Consider the following 19890-nt stretch of genomic DNA (forward strand, 5'->3'; position numbering starts at 1 on the left):
ATCCATGGTCCTGAGCTGGTACCCCAACCATCCATAGTGCTGGTCCATTGGATTTATCCATGGTTGGCCTACCGGGGGTTGAAAAGCTCAATAAATCACGTGCCGGTGGGTGTCGCACATTGGCGGTTGTGATGCCAATTTTGAGTGACAGGGAGTGACAGGGAGCCGCAGCAGAGGGGTGAAAGAGCCACATGCGGCTCCAGAGCCACAGGTTGCTGACCCCTGATCCAGACGAAGCAACCTATTGTCTATACAATTGGAAGGCTACCTGATTCCACCCCAGCCTTTATCTTCCTCAACCCTGGAGCCAATAGCCAGGGCAAGGATTATGGATCTAGAGGGAGCTTGGTAATCAGTAATGTTGATTGCTTTTAGAACAAACTCAGCATCTGCTTAATGAAAGAAACAGACGCTCAATATCCCCGATTGATTTGGCTCTCTAGGAAGGGAAGGGAGCTACCCCCGGTTAGGAAATAAACTTTTTTTAAAAAAAAAATAAAATAAATTAAGGATGAACCTGAAGTAGCATGTGACAGATCTCCACGTGTCCCGATTCTGCGGCTGCATGAAGAGGCGTCCTTTTACTCTGGTGCTCCATTTTGAAGTTGGGATCGATCCCGTCCACTGAGTGGGAGGGGAAAAGGGGGAGAAGACAAAACCCGATTTCCTTTACAGGCAATCCTTGACTTATGACCAGTTGTTTAGCAACCGTTCAAAGTTACAACAGAGGCCCCCCACCCTCAAGAAAACCACCTGTGACATTTTTTGCTGTCCCCAGCCTCCAGAATCTCTCTAGGAGTCTCTAGGAGCCTCTCTAGGAGTCTCTAGGAGCCTCTCTAGGAGTCTCTGGAGGCTAGGGACAGGAAAAAACGTCACTTCCTGTCCCACCGGGAGTCGGGAAATGGGCCCTTTCAGCCTCCGTAGGGCCTCCAAGGGAGTGGGAAAGGCTGTTTTTGCCCTTCCCAGATACAGAGAGGATCTGGAGCCAGGTAAGAAAGAAAAACGGGCCTTCCCCACCCCACCCCCAGGCCCTCCAGAGGCAGGAAACAGCCTGTTTCCCTACTTCTGATGGGCCCAGAACGCCCGAAAATCAGCTGGCCGGCGCGCGCATGCGCCCCAGAGCTGAGCTGCCGTGCCCACTAATATGGCTCCGCGTGCCACCTGTGGCACGCATGCCATAGGTTCGCCATCACGGATCTATACCATTCCAGACAAATGCAGTCTAAAGATCCCATCCCTCAAATCGAGACTCTCTACTAGTTGCAATGTACGTTGTTAAATGCTGGGGGTGTGGTGGGGAGGAGGAATTTTACTCACCCAGCATAAGGAGGACCTTCTGAAGCTCCCCTTGCCTGGCTGAGAAGTACAGCTGCTTCGAGTGAAATCGTAATTTCTTGGGTCTGCGAAAGCAGAGGAAGAGTTTAATTTCAAGCAAGCAAAAACACGGGATTCTTTGAGTTCCCCTAAAGAATTTCACTTTGATTCCCACCAAGAAAGTGTCGATATTTGATTAGCTTAGCTGGATGTGGTCAACTTAATCAGGGCAGTCTGGAGAACGAGCCAATGCAGGAGATCCTGACCTTCCGTGATTCCAGAGTTCATGGTCCTGACAACAGAAGCCCCAACCAACTTACCGTATTTTTCGGAGTATAAGACGCACATTTCCCCCCCCCAAGAGGGTGAAAATTTGCGTCTTATATACCAAATGTAGCCAAAAACACGAAGCACGGAGGCGGCAATGGTCTGTGGCAATCCCTGCAGCCTGGAAACAGCTGATTGGGAGTATTCCAGGAGGCTGATCCACCCGCCAATCAGTTGCTCGTGCTGAATCAGGATGCAATAATGTGCTGAAGCTGATCTGGCTGTTTGCTATTTGCTGCAAGGACGTGTCAGAGTTTGCATCAGCAATCACATCCAGAGAGCCCACACAAGTAACTGATTCAGCAGGATTCGATAACTTCTCTTTATATATAATATAAAATATACAATACCAAAAGCAGGTTTTCCAACGTGGTAGTAAATACAAGCAAAACACAAGCAGAGAAGTTTCAGTTTTAGTTTCAGAGATCAGCACAGTATGCAACTTTAGTACAAAACAGTGTAGCTAAGCCACGCCCAGGCTCCTTGCTGTCTCCTTGTGGCTCACACAGCAAATACTGTTTCAGTTTCCAAACAGCCCTCAACTCTCTCTCACACACACACACTGACAGGACGCTAGCCAGATGGATGCTGGTAGGCAGAAGCAGATTTTTTTTTTTCTTATTTTCCTTCCCAAAAACTAAGGTGCATCTTATACTCCAAAAAATACGGGTAGTTTGCACTTACTTTTCTGAATCCAGGGCAATCAAGGCGCTCTCCAACGTTTCTTTAACTGGCCCTTGGGGTAAACCAGTCGGAGGTGGCTTAGGAAACAGCGATGTCCCAGCCAAATCGAACACCTCGGTGGACAAGTTCTCACTTCTCACTTCTTCCGGTTGCTGGGTTGCAGGCCCGCTGAAACTGAACCCAAGAGGACAAAATCCCATAGTCAAGCAACACACGTCTTTTTTGCTAAATGAAGCAGTCCCTAAAATGGGAAATCACGCGATCACAACTCTTACTTTCCAACTGGAAAGATACAAGACTACCCAGTTTCACACTTTCAATTTTTGTTTGCCTCCTCACCACACCTCCACCCTTTGGGATGCTTGAATGCCTGCTTATTGTCTTCTCCACATTATACTGGCAGCCTGGGGCCGCAGGTACACTACGCGAACAGCTCAATCTCTTCAAATCCCTTTCTCTCCAATCTCTCTCTCTGCGAGCCAGGGTGCGGAAAACAAAAGCAAACTATGTCTGTAGGCCAACTTTCCTTTCCTGCTGCCAGGGCAACTGCACTGCTTTCGATGTGTAGAAAAACAAAACAGCTTACTCTCTTAAAATCCCTTTCGTTTCTCTGTTCTGCATTGTGGAGGGGGAAGAATCAGACAAAGGAGAGATTGCCTACAAAAATCGCATCCTTCACCCCACGCACACATAGTGGAGACCAGGAGATTTCAAGATAATACTGCAAGCTGTTTGCGTAGTGTATCTGTGGCTCCCAGTCCCGGACTTCCCAACACGATCCTTTTGATGTGCAGAACAGCAAACAGTGTATTCTCTTGCGATCCTTTTCTCTCCAATCAATCTGCTTTGCAAGGGAGGGAGGAAGGGGAAGGTTCAAACAAGTGGGGAAAGCTGTGACTTACCTTCCAGTGGTTGTGTCAGCCTTTCCTTCTAAAGCACCTGGTTTCTTCTGCTCCAAGGTCAGCAGCAGGGTGGAGGTGGTGTCCGCCTTGGCCACCGTGACCTCTTTCGCCTTGGAGGCCTCCTCCCCACAATGGGGGCAGTAGCTCATGCCTTTGACGTGGGAAGTGCACTCCTTGTGGAACCGGTGAGAGATACCGCTTTCCGGCTGGCACTCCATGAAAGCGCCCTGGAAGGAATTGCAAAGGGTAAAAAAAAATAAAAATAAAAAAATAAAAAATAATAATAATAAAAAAAGCCTTGACTTACGACCAACATTTTTGTTGCTAAAGCGAGACATTTGTTATGTGAGCTTCGCCCCGTTTTTACAGCTTTTTTCTTAACCACGGCGGCGAGGTGAATCACCGCGGTCGGTTAAGTTAGCCCCGCGGCTGCTAAGCGGATCTAGCTTCCCTATTGGACTTGGCTGGTTAGAAGGGCGGCAAAGGGGATCATGTCTCCCCGCCTCCCACGGGACACTGCAACCATCCTAACCGTGAATCAGTCACCAAACGACTGAATTCCGATCACGTAACAGCAGGGAGGACCCCGCAACGTTAAGTGTGAAAAACGATCCCAAGTCGCTTTTCCTCAGGGCCGGCGTTAACTTTGAATGGTCACTATTATTTATTTGTTTGTTTGTTTGTTTGTTTATTTATAATTTATATGCCGCCCTCCTCCGAAGACTCAGGGCAGCTTACAATGCACTTATAGCAATAGCCTTCATTTTTTGTATATACCTGCTTATTAGGGCTTTTGGCTCCCCCATAAGCGGTGTGTCTACAAAGTCAGCTTATTGCCCCCACAATCCGGGTCCTCAATTTACCTACCTCGGAAGGATGGAAGGCTGAGTCAACCTTGAGCCTGGTTGAGAATCGAACTCGCACTAATTGCAGGCAGCTGGCAACTAAGTGCTACATAACAGCACTTAGTCCGCTGCACCACCAAGGCTCACCACTAAGCGGGCCGTTGTTAAGTCCAGGATTTTCCTGTATGCAGAGGCTAGAGAACATCACTCGAGGAAGTGAAAAATGGGTATGGGTCTCAAATTAGGGGGCCAGGGAGGGAGGGAGAGAGAGGGAAAGATGGGAAGACTGGCAGGACTCGGGGGGGGGAGCAAGAAACGGGCAACTTTACCCTGACTTGCTCATGACGGCACCGAGCAAACAATCGGGGTTGTTAGCGAAGAACTTCTAGGTCTCTGGTTCAAACTGCCCACACCACGAAGGATCTGCAATGCGGGGAGGCTTTGCTAACAGATGGCAATCCAGACTTTGCTTAATCACCACCAGCGAGGAGGGGGAAGCCCAGAACTTCCCAAGGACGCCGGTTCTCTTGCCTCCGAGTTGTCAAATTGTGAGAGATAAGCTGCACCCAAAGGTGCTATTTTCAGGAGGCAACTGGACTTCCTTGGTTGTTGTTGTTGTTTTTCTTTTGAAGACGTTTCGCTTCTCATCCGAGAAGCTTCTTCAGTTCTGACTGGATGGTGGGGAATGGAAGGATTGATACTCCTTGCAGCTGGCCATTTGCATTCTTTTTTAGAGGGGTCACTGAGGCCACTTGGAGGTTTGTCTGTGTCCTCAGGGTCACCTGAGTGGCGCTCCTGGTTCCTGTAATCTGCATTTTTTCCCCCCTTCTGGAAATCCATTCCTACTCCCACCCCATTCCAAGGGTGTTCATCCCAAATTGCATAGCTAAAAGCCTGTCGAGATTCTCCGTCCTCCAGTTCTGTCCCAAAGGCGCCTTTTCAAGAAGCAACTGGACTTCCTGGTTTTTCTTTTGAAGACGTTTCGCTTCTCATCCGAGAAGCTTCTTCAGCTCTGACTTGGATGGTGGGGGAATGGAAGGATTTTATATTCCTTGCAGGCAGCGGGTTATTTGCATCCTTTTAGAGGACACAGATAAACCTCCAAGTGGCCTCAACGACCCTCTCAAAGGATGCAAGGGGCCAGCTGCCTGCAAGGAATATAAAATCCTTCCATTCCCCACCACCACCATCCAGTCAGAGCTGAAGAAGCTTCTCGGATGAGAAGCGAAACGTCTTCAAAAGGGAAAAAAAAGAAAAAAGAAACTCCTGAAAAAGCACCTTTGGGACAACCACGACCTGGAGGATGGAGAATCACAACAAGGCTTTAGATAAGCTACACCTTCCTCTGTTTCTGAAAGATCGCTTCTTCCCTCTGCACAACTTCACTCCAAAAATCAGGACAGAGAAAGGAAGGAGGGGGGCGTAGAAAGATGCCGGGGAGCAGCTGGATGGGGAGGGCGGGGGGGGGGTTGAGTTTCAAGACCGAGGCACAGAGGGACTGGAGGAAGGCAGTTATATGCCTGCCAACCTCACCAATCACAGCCACAAAACAATCTGCAACTTTTACTGCTGGGGCTGCCGTCCCTTATATGAGCCAAGGCCCCTTCTGGTTTTAGCTCTGCTGTAGTCTTTTTGCATCTCTAAAAGCAAAAATGCAAGACTTGGCACCCGGACCTCAAAAAAACTTCAGTTTAGTGTACTGATGCCAGCAGATGGGCCTTCACTTCCCCCGCCCCCACCAGAAGGGAGAAAAAGCACTTTAAGAATGCATTAAAAAAAAAAAGTAACTTTGCAAAACTCTCAAGCCTATAAAAGAAGAACCAGGCGAAGCAATGAGTCCAAGCAAGCATAGGCTGGAGGTTGGGGTGCAGGAGATACTCAGAGGAGTGGGGGTTACCCTCTTCTCCAAAGCACCTGAAGGCAGGACAAGAAGCAACGGATGGAAACTAATTAACGAGAGAAGCAACTTAGAACTAAGGAGGAATTTCCTGACAGTTAGAACAATTCATCAGTGGAACAATTTCCCTACAGAAATAGTTTAGGTGTTCTAATTTTTTATTTTATTTTTTTTTGCTATGAATTGCCTGCAGAATGACTGCATGGCAACACAACGGGCAAAAATCAGCCCCAGGGAAAGAAATTGAGAGAGGAATTCAAGCCAGGAAGGAGAAAGCAGTGTTGCAACTGGGCCATGGAAATGGGAGGGGGGGCAAGTATGCGGGTCGCTTGCGTAGAACCATTCCCTCCCCCATCGGTCCGTAAATCCAGAAAACTTGAGGAACCAACTTTTAGATAAGATATGTTCCCCGTTTTTGTTTGTGAAAAGTTCTCAATCGCGATTGCTCCCACCCTATTCTCATTCTGTCCTAGGCACAGAGGTGAAATTCAGTAGGTTCGGGAGAACCGGTAGCGGAAATTTTGAGTAGTTCGGGAAACCGGAAAATTCCACCTCTGGCTGGCCCCAGGAGTGGGGAGGGGAATGGAGATTTTGCAGTATCCTTCCGCCAGGAGTGCGGTGGGAATGGGGATTTTGCAATATCCTTCCCCCAGGAGTGGGGAGGGAATGGAGATTTTGCAATATCATTCCCCCAGGAATGGGGAGGGAATGGGGATTTTGCAGTATCCTTCCTCCAGGAGTGGGGAGGGAATGGAGATTTTGCAGTATCCTTCCTCCAGGAGTGGGGAGGGAATGGGGATTTCGTAATATCCTTCCCCCAGGAGTGGTGAGGGAATGGGGATTTTGCAATATCCTTCTCCCAGGAGTGGGGAGGGAATGGGGTTTTGCAGTATCATTCCCCTGCCACGCCCACCAAGCCACGCCCACAGAACCGGTAGTAAAAAAAATTGAATTCCCCCACTGCCTAGGAAGTGCTCGGTTGATGATGTGCGTGTCAACTCTCCTGGAATCCCAAAGGTGTTTATTTTCAAAAGGCAACTGGACTTTCTTGGTTTTAATAAAGGAGAATATTTGTAGCTCAATAGGATGGAAATGATGGGTCCTTGGTGGTCTGTGAACTAGGTGGTGGATGGTTTTCCTGCAGGCGTTTCGCAGCCCATCTAGGTAATGTCATCAGTGCTGGAAGGGAGTGGGCTTTGTGGAGGAGAGAAAAGGGTAAAGAGGAGGAGAAGAAAGAGGAGAAAGAGGAGGAGGAGGAGGAGGAGGACAAGCGTAGGGTCCCTGGTGCTTTTTCTGCTTGCTTTCTTGCAGATGTTTCATTACCCAAACTAGGTAACGTTATTAATCCTAGTTTGCAAGAAAAAACAACCAAGCTCAGAGAGCACCCAGAATGCCTCATTTCTTGGTTTTTTTTTCCTGGAAAACATTTCGTTTCTTGTCCAAGAAGCTTCTTGGATGAGAAGTAGAACATTTTCCAGACCAAAAAAAATCAACAACCCCAAGAAAGTCCAGTTGCCTTTTGGAAAAAGCACCTTTGGGACAACAATGACCTGGATGGCTGACAATCTCCTGGTCTTTGACTGTAATAAACATTGACTTGACTTGACTTTAGACTAGAGAATTTTCCATTGATAACTCTCCTTGAATTGGGGAGGGGGGGAGAGAAGCATAGCAATTGTCCTACAGTCTGGCCATCCTACCCTGTTTCCCCGAAAATAAGACCCAACAGGAAAATAAGCCCCAGCATGATTTTTTTCAGGATGCTCATAAGCCCTACCCCCAAAATAAGACCCAGTTAAGATCGTCAGCCAGATGGATGCATTTAGTACCGTATTTCCCCCCAAAATAAGACCCAACAGGAAAATAAGCCCTAGCATGATTTTTTTCAGGATGCTCGTAATATAAGCCCTACCCCCAAAATAAGACCCAGTTAAGATCGTCAGCCAGATGGATGCATTTAGTACCGTATTTCCCCCAAAATAAGAACCAACTGGAAAATAAGTCCTAACATGATTTTTCAGATGCTCGTAATATAAGCCCTACCCCCCCCCAAAATAAGACCCAGTTAAGATCGTCAGCCAGATGGGTGCATTTAGTACCGTATTTCCCCCCAAAATAAGACCTAACTAGCAAATAAGACCTAATATGTCTTTTGAAGCAAAAATTAATATAAGACCCGGTCTTAATTTTGGGGAAACACAGTAATACTATCAAGTCACGGCCAAGAGGAAGAATGTATTTTTAAAGGGGAGAATAAAGATACAATTGGGAAAATGCACAGCCCTGGGTTGTTTTTTTAAAAAAAAGTGTTGAAAGAAGAAGTGCTCGGAGCTCAAGGGGTCCTCGCGGGTTTTTTTTTTAATTCCCCTGGGAGGCGCTCAGCTGCTGAAGGCTACATTTCAGCTTTTTGAAGCCCGACTCTTCCTGCATTGTCGGTTGACCAATCCGTGCCAACGAAGCTCCCGGTTTTCTCCCCCCCCTTTGATGCGTCCAAATTTGAGAATCCAAGGTTTCATCTGGGCTCTCTTTTTCCCTCAGCCAAATTGTTTTGGTTTTCAAGGAGAGGGAGGGAATGGACACCATCTTTCAGGACAGCTTATCCTGAAGAATATCGTCCTCTTCCAATAAAGCAGGAGTCAGCAACCTGCGGCTCAGGAGCCGCATGCGGCTCTTTTGGCCCTCTGCTGCAACTCCCTGTCCCATTACTGGCTGGCACCGCCCCTCGCCCTCCCCTCCCAGTCACTCCTCGCCTGGCCTTGGAAATGCAAGAGATACAGAGGGGGGGGGGGAGAGAGGGAGAGAGAGAAACACAGATATACAGAGAGAGAGAGATACAGAGGGAGAAGGGGAAGATGGAGAGGGAGAGGGGGAGAGAGAGACAGAGAAATATAGAGAGAGGAGGAGAGAGGGGGAGATAGAGAGGGGAGGAGAGAGAGACAGAGAGAGGGGGGAGAGGGAGAGAGAGAAACAGATATACACAGACAGAGGGCTGAGATAGAGAGGAAGGGAGAGAGACATAGAGAGATAGAGATAGAGATAGAGATAGAGATAGAGATAGAGATAGAGATAGAGATAGAGAGAGAGAGAGAGAGAGAGAGAGAGAGAGAGAGAGAGAGAAGGGTTTTGTGGTTGCCGGTATTTTTTAACAACCGGTTCTCTGCCCTAATGACTGGCTGGGTAGGTCATGTGACTGGGTGGGAGTCATTCCAGGATATTTTTATTTTTTTAAAATAAATCATTATTCTTATTTTATCTGTTGCCCAAATAAAGAGGGAACCCACGTGGCCACTGTCTCTGGGAAAGGGACATGAGTGTTTTGTCCCTGGCTATCCAGCCTCCCTTACGATGCTTAAAAAGTAAAGATTCCCCACGCACATACAGTATGTGCTAGTCGTTCCCGACTCTAGGGGGCGGTGATCATCTCCGTTTCAAAGCCGAAGAGGCAGCGTTGTCCGAAGACGTCTCCGTGGTCACGTGGCCGGCATGACTCAACACCAAAGGCGCACGGAACGCTGTTCCCTTCCCACCAAAGGTGGGCTCTAGTTTTTTTTCTACTTGCATTTTTTTTTTACGTGCCTTCAAACTGCTAGGTTGGCAGAAGCTGGGACAAAGTCATGGGAGCTCACCCCGTTCCACGGCGCTAGGGATTCGAACCACTAAACTGCCGACCTTTCCAACAAAGGTAGTCCCTATTTTTCTACTTGCATTTTTTACGGGCTTTCGAACTGCTAGGTTGGCAGAAGCTGGGACAAAGTCACGGGAGCTCACCCCGTTCCGCGGCGCTAGGGATTCGAACCGCTTGAACTGCCGACCTTTCAGATGGACAAGCTCAGCGTCTTAACCACTGAGCCATGCTTACCGCCAGGCAAAAGAAGCCGCAGCCAGGACAGCACTGATGTTTCACCATCCTCCCTCTGTGGTCCTCGCACAACACCAAGAGCTGGACTTTGTTCGACGCGCGCATCAGCTCGTATTTCAACACGCGGTTGGTGCATCGGCTCAGCTGAGGGTGGGGTGGGGTGGGGAGAGGAGAGGAGGGAGGGAGGGAAGAGAGATTTCTGACTAGCGCTCGTGCACACGGACGTGAAAGAGAGAACTGCGTGAATTCCTTCTCCCACGTTCTTGAGCATCAGGGAGGTTGGCAGGTAGCAAATCCCCCCCCCCCGAGCCCCGAAGACAATTGGATACCCAGAGGGCAATGTGGTATTTTTGGGCAGGAGGGTCACCACCCATGGATGCCACAGCTCTCCCTCTCTCGCTTGGCTATCTGATGGAAGAGGGAGCCTCACAAAGAGTTAACTAAGAGTTAACCTCATTTAAGTGCAAAAAGTCACACACACACACACACACCCAAAAAAAAAAAAAAAGGATCGGAAAAGAGTGGATTTTGCTGAGATTTCGTATCAAAATTTTGGTTGGCTTTGTTTGGGAAAGACCTTCCTCCTTTCCTTCTCTCCTTCTTCCTTCCTTCCTTCCTGTTTCTGTTCCCTCCACTTCCTTCCTTCCTTCCTGCTTTCCTTTCCTCCATTTCCTTCTTTCCTTCTTCATTTCCTTCCTTCCTCTCCTGCCTTCCTTCCTTTTTCTGTTCCCTTCATTTCCTTCCTTCCTCCTTTCCGTCCACTCCCTGCCTTCCTTCCATCCTTCTCTCCGGCCTTTCTTTTTTTTTTTTTTTTAATTTGATTTATATGCCGCCCTTCTCCGGAGACTCAGGGCAGCTTACAATGCGTTAAGCAATAGCCTTCATACTTTTGTATATTTATACAAAGTCAGCTTATTGCCCCCACAAACTGGGTCCTCAATTTACCTACCTTAGAAAGGATGGAAGGCTGAGTCAACCTTGAGCCTTGGAGAGATTCGAACCAGCAGTAAATTGCAGGCAGCTGTGTTAATAACAGGGTGCGTAGACCACTGTACTATCAAGGCTCCTTCCTTCCTGTCTGTGTTTCCTGCATTTCCTTCCTTCCTTCCTTCTTTCCTTCCATTCCTTGTCTTCCTTCCTTCCTTCTCTCCTGCCTTCCTTTCTTCCTGTTTGTTTGTTCCTTTTACTTACTTACTTCTTTCCTTCCGTTCCTTGCCTTCCTTCCTTCCTTCCTTGCCTTCCTTCCTGTTCCATTTCTTTCCTTCCTTCCTACTTTCCTTCCATTCCTTGCCTTCCTTCCTTCCTTCTCTCCTGCCTTCCTTTCTTCCTGTTTGTTTGTTCCTTTTACTTACTTACTTCTTTCCTTCCGTTCCTTGCCTTCCTTCCTTCCTTGCCTTCCTTCCTGTTCCATTTCTTTCCTTCCTTCCTACTTTCCTTCCATTCCTTGCCTTCCTTCCTTCCTTCCTTCTCTCATGCCTTCCTTCCTTCCTGTTTCTGTTTGTTCCTTTCACTTACTTACTTACTTCTTTCCTTGCCTTCCTTGCCTTCCTTCCTGTATGTGAACTCCAAAGTAGTGTTTCCCGGCAATGTGTGAATTCCCGCCACCGCATCTCACCCACTCTGAAAACCACTCATCGGAAGACAAACATGAACTTCAAGAAATGCAGTGGACCTTACTTAACCTACAATCAGAAGGGAAGGCTTTGGGAAGCTCAGGATCGGCTAGGTTATCTCACAGTTAAACCAAGTCTTAGTCCTAGGAGCTTAAGGGTTTGAAGCAGAAGCTCAGAGGCCTAATGCAAGACTGAAGGTGCTTGTAGGTGTCCCAAAAGTGCTTTTTCAAGAGGCAACTGGACTTTCTGGCAACCATAACCTGGATGACTGAAAATCTCCACAGACGTGTCTGTAGGAAACAACCAGCCTGAGGGAGGAGTCAAGCATGTCATTAGTCTCGAGTCCGTTTGCGCCCACAGGAGAACCAAGCCCGACCCACCTTGAGTTCTGTTGACTCTTCTCTACCTCCGATTTGCTTTGACCATCACTAGTTCAGATTCCTACAGAGTGTCTTAGCGTGCAGTAAACCTGTCTTCATTTGAACCGCTCCTGATTTCCTGCGCTTAACAGTCTCTTTAAAATATGCGGGTGAACCAGACAGCCAACAGTCACCCACAAGTAGCAGCAGAAGAGAGGAGACATAAAGGGACCTTACCTCCTTATCCACACTCTCCGTGGCCATGCACTGGTTGTTCGCTAACGTGGTGATCTCTCGGCTTTTCGGGGTTTCCATCCGGCAGCTGCAGAGAGGCACTTCTTGAAGACTGTCTGTTTCCATTGCTCCAGAACCATTAGAGAGACCTGCAGGAGAAAGAAGAAGAAAAAAAAACTGTTTCCATTGCTCCGGGAGCATTAGAAAGACCCGCAGGAGAAAAAACAAATACACAAGAGATTCCTACACAAGGGTAAGACAGAGCAGGCTACCCCAAGGGACTTCCACAAAGAAGAGAGGGTCAACCTATCCTCCAAAGCAGCTGAAAGCAGGAGAAAAAGCAAGCGATGGAAACGAATCAAGGAGAGAAGCAACTCAGCTATAAGGAGAACTTCCTCGGTTTGCACAATCGATCGGTGGAAATGAGTTGCCTCCAGAAGTTGTGGCTGCTCCATCACTGGAGGTTTTCAAGAAGAGATTGGACAACTCATCTGTCTGAAATGGTATCGGGTTCCCTCTTGAGCAGGGGGTTGGACTAGAAGACCTCCAAGGTCCAAGAATAACAACTCTGTTATTCTCTTTTTAGATAGAAGATAGATAGAATTCTTTATTGGCCAAGTGTGATTGGACACATAAGGATATGTGTCTTTGGTGCATATGCTCTCAGTGTACATAAAAAGAAAAGATACATTTGTTAAGAATCATTAGGTACAACACTTAATGATAGTCATAGGGTACAAATAAGCAATCAAATCATACTAGGAAACAATCAATATAAATCGTAAGGATACAAGCAACAAAGTTAGAGTCATGCAGTCGTAAGTGGATGGAGATGGGTGGTGGGAACGATGAGAAGATTAATAGTAGTGCAGACTTAGCGAATACTTGGACAGTGTTGAGGGAATTATTTGTTTAGCAGAGTGATGGCGTGGGGTGGAAAAAACTGTCCTTGTGTCTAGTTGTTCTGGTGTGCAGTGCTCTATAGCATCGTTTTGAGGGTAGGAGTTGAAACAGTTGATGTCCAGGATGCGAGGGGTCTGTAGATATTTTCCCAGCCCTCTTTTTGACTCGTGCAGGATACAGGTCCTCAATGGAAGGCAGGTGGGTAGCAAATGTTTTTTCTGCAGTTCTAATGATCCTCTGAAGTCCGTGTCTGTCTTGTTGGGTTAGAGAACCAAACCAGACAGTTATGGAGGTGCAGATGACAAGACTCAAATCATTCCTTGAATATCATGTCCCAGGTTAAGGACGAAGACTGAAGGGGAGGGGGAAGGGGTGGCTTTATTTGAAGAATGATGGGGGTTGTGGGACACCCATGCTGCATTCACAATCAAGTGTGCATGTCACAAGAACATTTACAGAGAAAAAAAAAAGAGGATTCTTTGTTGTAAGAAATGTCCATTTGCTCCATATTGTGTGACGTTCCTATTTAGATCTGCTGTTCTCCAGCAGTTTGGAGAATTAGAAGAATTCTTGGCCAACAAATCCCAGCCATCCAAAGTTGGAGAATGATGTTTCAAAGTGCCTATATTGGATCTACACATCTGTAGCCTTCCAGAGAGGACAGGAACATGCAGTCTTTTGATTTCAGCCCAGCTATCGGAGCGACGGTAGTGGCCAAAATTGTGGAAACCTTTTGGGGAGAAGTGTATTTTCTAAAACCAGCTAATGACACCACTTTTTTTTGGAGTACTACCATAAAATTATATATCAATGGAAAGATAATTTAATCAAGAATGTAATGCGGTAACTTTTATGAAGGATTTGCTATTAGAATAGCAGTTACAGGATAAAGAAGAAAAGTGAAACACGTAGAAAAAAAAAGAGATATACAAAAATGATCACCATGTCGGTTAATCCTTAGTTGGGTAACCTTTAGCATGAATGATGGCCTTACAACGTCTTCCCATGGAGTGAACCAAGTCTTTGAGTTCTGCAGATGTTACAATGTGAAACCAAGATTGAAGGATGGCTTCTATTAACTGGGTTTTATTGCTGGGTCGCTTCTGACTAACCAAGTTTCTTTAATCGGCTCTATAGATTTTCAATTGGGTTAAGGTCTGGGCCAAAAGGTCAGCAACCTGCAGCTCTGGAACCACATGTGGCTCTTTCACCCCTGTGCTGCGGCTCCCAGTTACTCAAAATATGCGTCACAACCGCCAATGTGTGACACCCATTGGCACGCGATTTATTGAGCTTTTCAACCCCCGGTAGGCCAACCATGGATAAATCCAAGAAGAGAAAAGATTCAGAAGAAAACGGAACGTTGAATTCAACTACATATGCTAGTTTTGTGGCCGCTCAAGAAATAGTCAGGCACGGGAAGGGTTTTGTGGCTCCCGGTGTTTTCTTTTCTGTGGGAAACGGGTCCAAATGGCTCTTTTGAGTGTTTAAAGTTGCAGAGCCCTGATCTAGGCTATTCCCAGGCCATTCCAGCAGCGGAATATGATTATCTTGAAACTCCCAAAAAAGATGGTGTTATTAGCCATCAAACCTCAAAAATACACTTTTTCCCAAAAGGTTTTCCACAATTTTGGCCACTACTGTAAGATTGGGTGTTCGGCCTTCCACATTTCCCATACAGGCTATTCCGAAACCCTGGGGGCTGCTCCGAATGGTTAAAGTCATCTACTATTTCTTGAACTAGATTCAACCCCCAGGGCTGGTTCTCGGCAGCTGCTGCTTGGAATCGATGGCTCTCCACCACGTGGGTGGGTGCCAGTTTCTCAAAAACTGTCTTGCCAAAGGCTCTTAACCAGTGGGAAGGGAGAGGAGGGAAACTCCTTCCCACCCACTCGAACAAGAACTACTAAAGACCCCGCCACTGAATAGAGGGGCTTTGCAGCATCCAGACCCACCCTAGTCAATCAGAATCAGAACAGAGCTGGAAGGGCCCTTGGAGGTCTTCTAGTCCAACCCCCTGCTCAAACAGGGGGGGTTGGTGGCTGTCCAGGTTTTTTGGGGTTTTTTTCTTAAAAACCTCCATTGACGAAGCACCCACAACTTCTGGAGGCAAGCAGTCTTTTTAATGTCTTGAGGATCCTCCCAAGGTATTTTTCTGCCTCCACCTCCCTCCTTTCTTCCTGAGGTTGCTGGGCCAAAGGGAATCTACTCCTCGTCCCAACTGCTGCTCTCTCTCTCTCTCTCTCCATTGGATCCATCGTCTCACACACACACATACACACACACACACTCTCTCTCTATATATATAAGGGACGCCAGCCTGCTCTCCTTCTCCCGGTTAAGCAGCCACCAGGGGGCATCATCTTAATATAGAGAAATGAATTCAAGGAAACAAAGATCCAAAATGGTACATGGCCATATTTAGAAACCTGACACACGCACTCACCTTCTGATTGCGAAGAGAGAACCCCCTTCACCCGCAGATCCAAGGAATGCAGAGGCACCTCCATGTACTCCATGCTGTCCTCCTGCCCAGCCCCTTCTTCGCTCCCCTGAGGGGGGGGCTTGTAGGAGTCAGAACCTGGGTTTGAAAGGCATGTCGATTGAGAAACAGCAATGCATGTGTCTCTCTCTCTCTCTCCTCAAAGGCCACATTCATCGCTTTAACAGGCAAGGAGGCAAGCAACACCCGCTCTGAAGGATCGGTAAATACAGATGCGGAGGGGAGGACAATTAAAAGGCCAACCGCTGGGCCCACTGATCTCTGGGGCCCATCTCCTTCTCTTTCTCCTTCTCCTCCTTCACGTGGATCGGAGGGAGATCTTCTCCTGTTGCACAGTGGGAAAGTTCTTAGCCACCAGGAAGGTTAAGCTTCAAAGGGGGTAGCTTCCCTTTGCGGAGAAGGAAGGAAGGAAGGAAGGAAGGAAGGAAGGAAGGAAGGAAGGAAGGAAGGAAGGAAAAGAAGAAAGGATGGGAGGGAGGGAAGAGAAAGAGAAAGGAAAAGAGAAAGAAAGAAAGAAAGAGAAGGAGGGAGGGAGGGAAGAGAAAGAGAAAGGAAAAGAGAGAAGGAGAAAAAGAGATAAAGGGAGGGAGGGAGGAAAGGAGAAAGAAGAAAGGATGAGAGGGAGGGAGAGAAGAGAAAGAAAGGAAAGGAAGAAAGAGAAAAAGAGATAAAGGAAGGAAAAAAGAAAGAAGAAAGGATGGGAGGGAGGAAAGAGAAAGAGAAAGAGAAAGAGAAAGAGAAAGAGGAAGGAAGGAAGGAAGGAAGGAAGGAAGGAAGGAAGGAAGGAAGGAAAAAAGGAAGGAAGGAAGGAAGGAAGGAAGGAAGGAAGGAAGGAAGGAAGGAGGGAGCTGGGTTCCTCTTGGCTCACTCTACTCAAGATATCAAAAGCTTGGAAGAGCTAACATATGGGAGCCAGTTCATGCTTCTTCTCCATTCGCACTTCCATCTCTCTCACACATGCACGTTCCAACACAGACACACACACACACACAGCTGTGCGCACACACAAGACGCAAAGCCCTCCACCTCCCTTGCCACGTGGGAAGAAGCAAAGGGCGCCCAAGGACCAGCGGAGTGGTTCCCTGCCCCATCGTTGGGCCCTTCCTTCTGCCCAATCCAGCTTCCGTTGACCCAAGGGCAGAAAAACCCCGACGATTTTGGTGAAACCAACGGCACAATTATCGCCCTTCGGAAAATAAAATTAACAACCATCCAGAGGGAGGCTGAGCAACTGCAAGGAGTCGAGAACCAGAGTTTAGTAGCCCCTACGCGTTGAGAAGCAAGACAACCTCGAGCAGGAGGGCCGATTTTTGACCTATGGACCACTCCATCCCTTCCCTACGGATGGAGCAGCCATTAGGAAACGATCCTAGGTATTGAACGGTGATCCAGAATCAACCCAGGGACCCACAACTTCCTCCTGAAAGGAAGGACAAGCGAAACCACCAGCGTCTCGTTTCAAAACGAGAACTTCCAAGATTGAGGACAACACAACACAACTCAACTCAACCCAACCGGTCGCTTCTCCTATCAGCAAAGCTGTAGAAATATCGATGGGCGCAGCTGCCTCTTCCACCTACTCTGAACATCTGGAGACGGCTATTCTATTTTTATTTTTATTTTTTTTTAATTTGATTTATATGCCGCCCTTCTCCGGAGACTCAGGGCGGCTTACAGTGCGTTAAGCAATAGCCTTCATCCTTTTGTATATATTTATACAAAGTCAGCTTATTGCCCCCACAAACTGGGTCCTCATTTCTCTTTGGGAAAGTCAAGGAGTCCCACTGATGTTCCACCAAGTTCCTGGATTATCTCTTAACCGGTAGCTAGTTAAGAGGATCGAAACGCATCACGGGCTCCCTTTCGAAGCCCACAATCCTGGTTTGGTGGACTGTGATTTTAAAAACGTCCCGAGAGGAAACTGACACGTGCACCGCCTTTGATCCTGAAATTTGGCCCGGAAAACAAGGAACCAGAAAGGTCCATCTCTGTCTTGTAGAACAAAAGAAATTTTTCTACAAGCCAAGATTGGAGAGGAAGGCAAGTTGTAGGCTCCAGATGTCCTGCCAACCGGCATCTCCACACCCATCCTCCTGGAGAGCTTCATCACCCACCCTCTTCCCTTGGGGGTCTCCTGTAAAGAAGCACTTCCAAAATAACAATAGTAATAATAATAAGAAGAAGAGCGGTCCAACTCCGTTACCTATCAAGTTGGGTTTTTTCTTTTTATTTCTCCGCCTCCGTTTCCGGGTGGGTTTCAACCAAGGGCTCTCCGTTTTCCCTTTCCGCTTCATCATTTTCTTCTTGAGGCTGGATTCGGAGCTCTGCAAAAGCACCAGAACCAACTGTTTTAGGAGAAGGAGGCCTGGCCTGCCATGGTTACGGTGGTGGTCCCGGTTTTCCCCCACCCCCCCCCCCGCCCCACCCCTGCTTTTCTTGAAAGTGGCGAGGACCAGAGTAGCACAGTTGAGCGACATTTAGCAACAAAGCTGCTCTCGGAAAAGATCACGTAATAGACGGCAGAGGCCAAGGAGTCAGGGATGGTACGCTGCAGGATAAAAGTGCAAAAAAAAAAAAAAAAAGGATAATAACGGCCCGGTTTTCTTACAACAAGCGAAGTGAGAAAGGGGGGGAAGGAAGGAAGGAAGGAAGGAAGGAAGGAAGGAAGGAAGGAAGGAAGGAAGGAAGGGAGGGAAGAGAAGGAAGGAAGGAAGGAAGGAAGGAAGGGAAGGGAAGGGAAGGGAAGGGAAGGAAAGGGAGAGGAGAGGAGAGGAGAGGAGAGGAGAGGAGAGGAGAGGAGAGGAGGAAGGGAAGGGAAGGAAAGAGAAAAGGAAAAGGAAAAGGAAAAGAGAAAGAAGAAAGAAAAGAAAGAAAGAAAGAAAGAAAGAAAGAAAGAAAGAAAGAAAGAGAGGGAGGGAGGGAAGGGAGGGAAGGGAAGGAGGAAAGGAAAGGAAAGGAAAGGAAAGGGAAAAGGAAAAGGAAAAGAGAAAGAAGAAAGAAGAAAGAAAGAAAGAAAGAAAGAAAGAAAGAAAGGGAGGGAGGGAGGGAGGGAGGGAAGGGGGAAAGGAAAGGAAAGGAAAGGAAAGGAAGAGGAGGAAGGGAACGGAAGGGAAGGAATGGAAAGGGAAAAGGAAAGGGAAAAGGAAAAGGAAAAGAGAAAGAAGAAAGAAGAAAGAAAGAAAGAAAGAAAGAAAGAAAGAAAGAAAGAAAGAAAGGGAGGGAGGAAGGGAGGGAGGGAGGGAGGGAGGGAGGGAGGGAAGGGGGAAAGGAAAGGAAAGGAAAGGGAGAGGAGAGGAGAGGAGAGGAGAGGAGAGGAGGAAGGGAAGGGAAGGGAAGGAATGGAAAGGGAAAAGGAAAAAAAAGAGAAAGAAAAAGAAAGAAAGAAAGAAAGAAAGAAAGAAAGAAAGAAAGAAAGAAAGAAAGAAGGAAAGAGAAAAGAAAAGAACATTCAGCCTACCCAATTGCTAAATTTAATCCATTGGTTAAAAATTAACCACTTAAGCAACACTGGCTATCTTCCCTTAGTTAGTGTTTTCTTTTCCTTTTCCCAGCACGTGCTGTAACAGAAGCCCACAGGTAGTCCTTGAATTATCACCATTTCTTTAGTGACCCTTCAAAGTCGCAACGGGCGCTGGAAAAAAAAACGTGACTTAGCCCTTTAGCAACCGTTGCAGCACCCCGCCACTTCCACGGTGCAAAATTACGGGGGGGCTTGGCTGCCTGTATCTCTTTGCAACGGCCCGAGCATCCCGGGATCATCTGATTGCAACAAGCCCCTCGCTTAGCAAATTCTGGTCCCAATTAAAGTCGAGGAATTATCTCTGTAGCGTAGGATAATGGAAGTCTCAGCTAACAGCACTGGATTTGTTCAAATATTTTCTGCCCCTGCCTTTTATTTCCCCTAAAAATAAATTATAAAAGAAATCCACCTCGACAAAGAACGACAAAGCCTTTCACTGGAGCTCTATACAAGACACTTAGCTACAGATCAATAAGGAGAAATAAAAAAAAAAAAACCAGCTTTTGGGAAGAGGGATAGGAAGGTTATAGGAAGCAGGCAGAGCAGTAAGTCTGAACAAACCAGAAACAACAATAAGAACCTAGTTAAGAGGTTAAAACACATCACAGGCTGATTTGGAGCCAACAATCTTGGTTTGGTTACCCTAAAGCAGGGGTCAGCAACCTGCGGCTCTGGAGCCGCATGTGGCTCTTTCACCCCTCTGCTGCGGCTCCCTGTCATTCAAAATATGCATCACAACTGCCAATGTGTGACACCCGCCGGCACGCAGATTTATTTGAGCTTTTCAACCCCTGGTAGGCCAACCATGGATAAACCCAAGAAAAGAAAAGTTTCAGAAGAAAACAGAAGGTTTAATTCAACTGCATATGCTAGTTTTGTGGCCGCTCGAGAAATCGTCAGGCACGGGAAGGGTTTTGTGGCTCCCGGTGT

The 19890-nt window shown here is 47.3% G+C and overlaps 1 protein-coding gene across 21 annotated transcripts in view; it reads right to left on the minus strand.

The window, feature by feature from the left end:
• The window catches only part of EHMT1 (euchromatic histone lysine methyltransferase 1), a 110355-nt gene that overhangs the window by 25831 nt on the left and 64634 nt on the right, over positions 1-19890 (minus strand). For 15 of the 21 annotated variants that reach the window (XM_087880036.1, XM_034425320.3, XM_087880039.1 and 12 more), the window contains 8 exons: positions 17644-17764; positions 15384-15518; positions 12038-12183; positions 9829-9972; positions 3228-3454; positions 2326-2499; positions 1318-1400; positions 518-624 (listed from right to left, as the gene is read on the minus strand). In XM_087880036.1, coding sequence (XP_087736162.1) covers positions 518-624; positions 1318-1400; positions 2326-2499; positions 3228-3454; positions 9829-9972; positions 12038-12183; positions 15384-15518; positions 17644-17764 — 1137 coding nt within the window. The remainder of the gene's footprint in view (positions 1-517; positions 625-1317; positions 1401-2325; positions 2500-3227; positions 3455-9828; positions 9973-12037; positions 12184-15383; positions 15519-17643; positions 17765-19890) is intronic. The other 6 variants (XM_087880043.1, XM_087880044.1, XM_087880045.1 and 3 more) reach the window with 1 other exon arrangement.

This window comes from Pantherophis guttatus, chromosome 16 (genome assembly GCF_059756535.1).
Source record: "Pantherophis guttatus breed Tessera chromosome 16, ASM5975653v1, whole genome shotgun sequence".
Taxonomy (NCBI): domain Eukaryota; kingdom Metazoa; phylum Chordata; class Lepidosauria; order Squamata; family Colubridae; genus Pantherophis; species Pantherophis guttatus.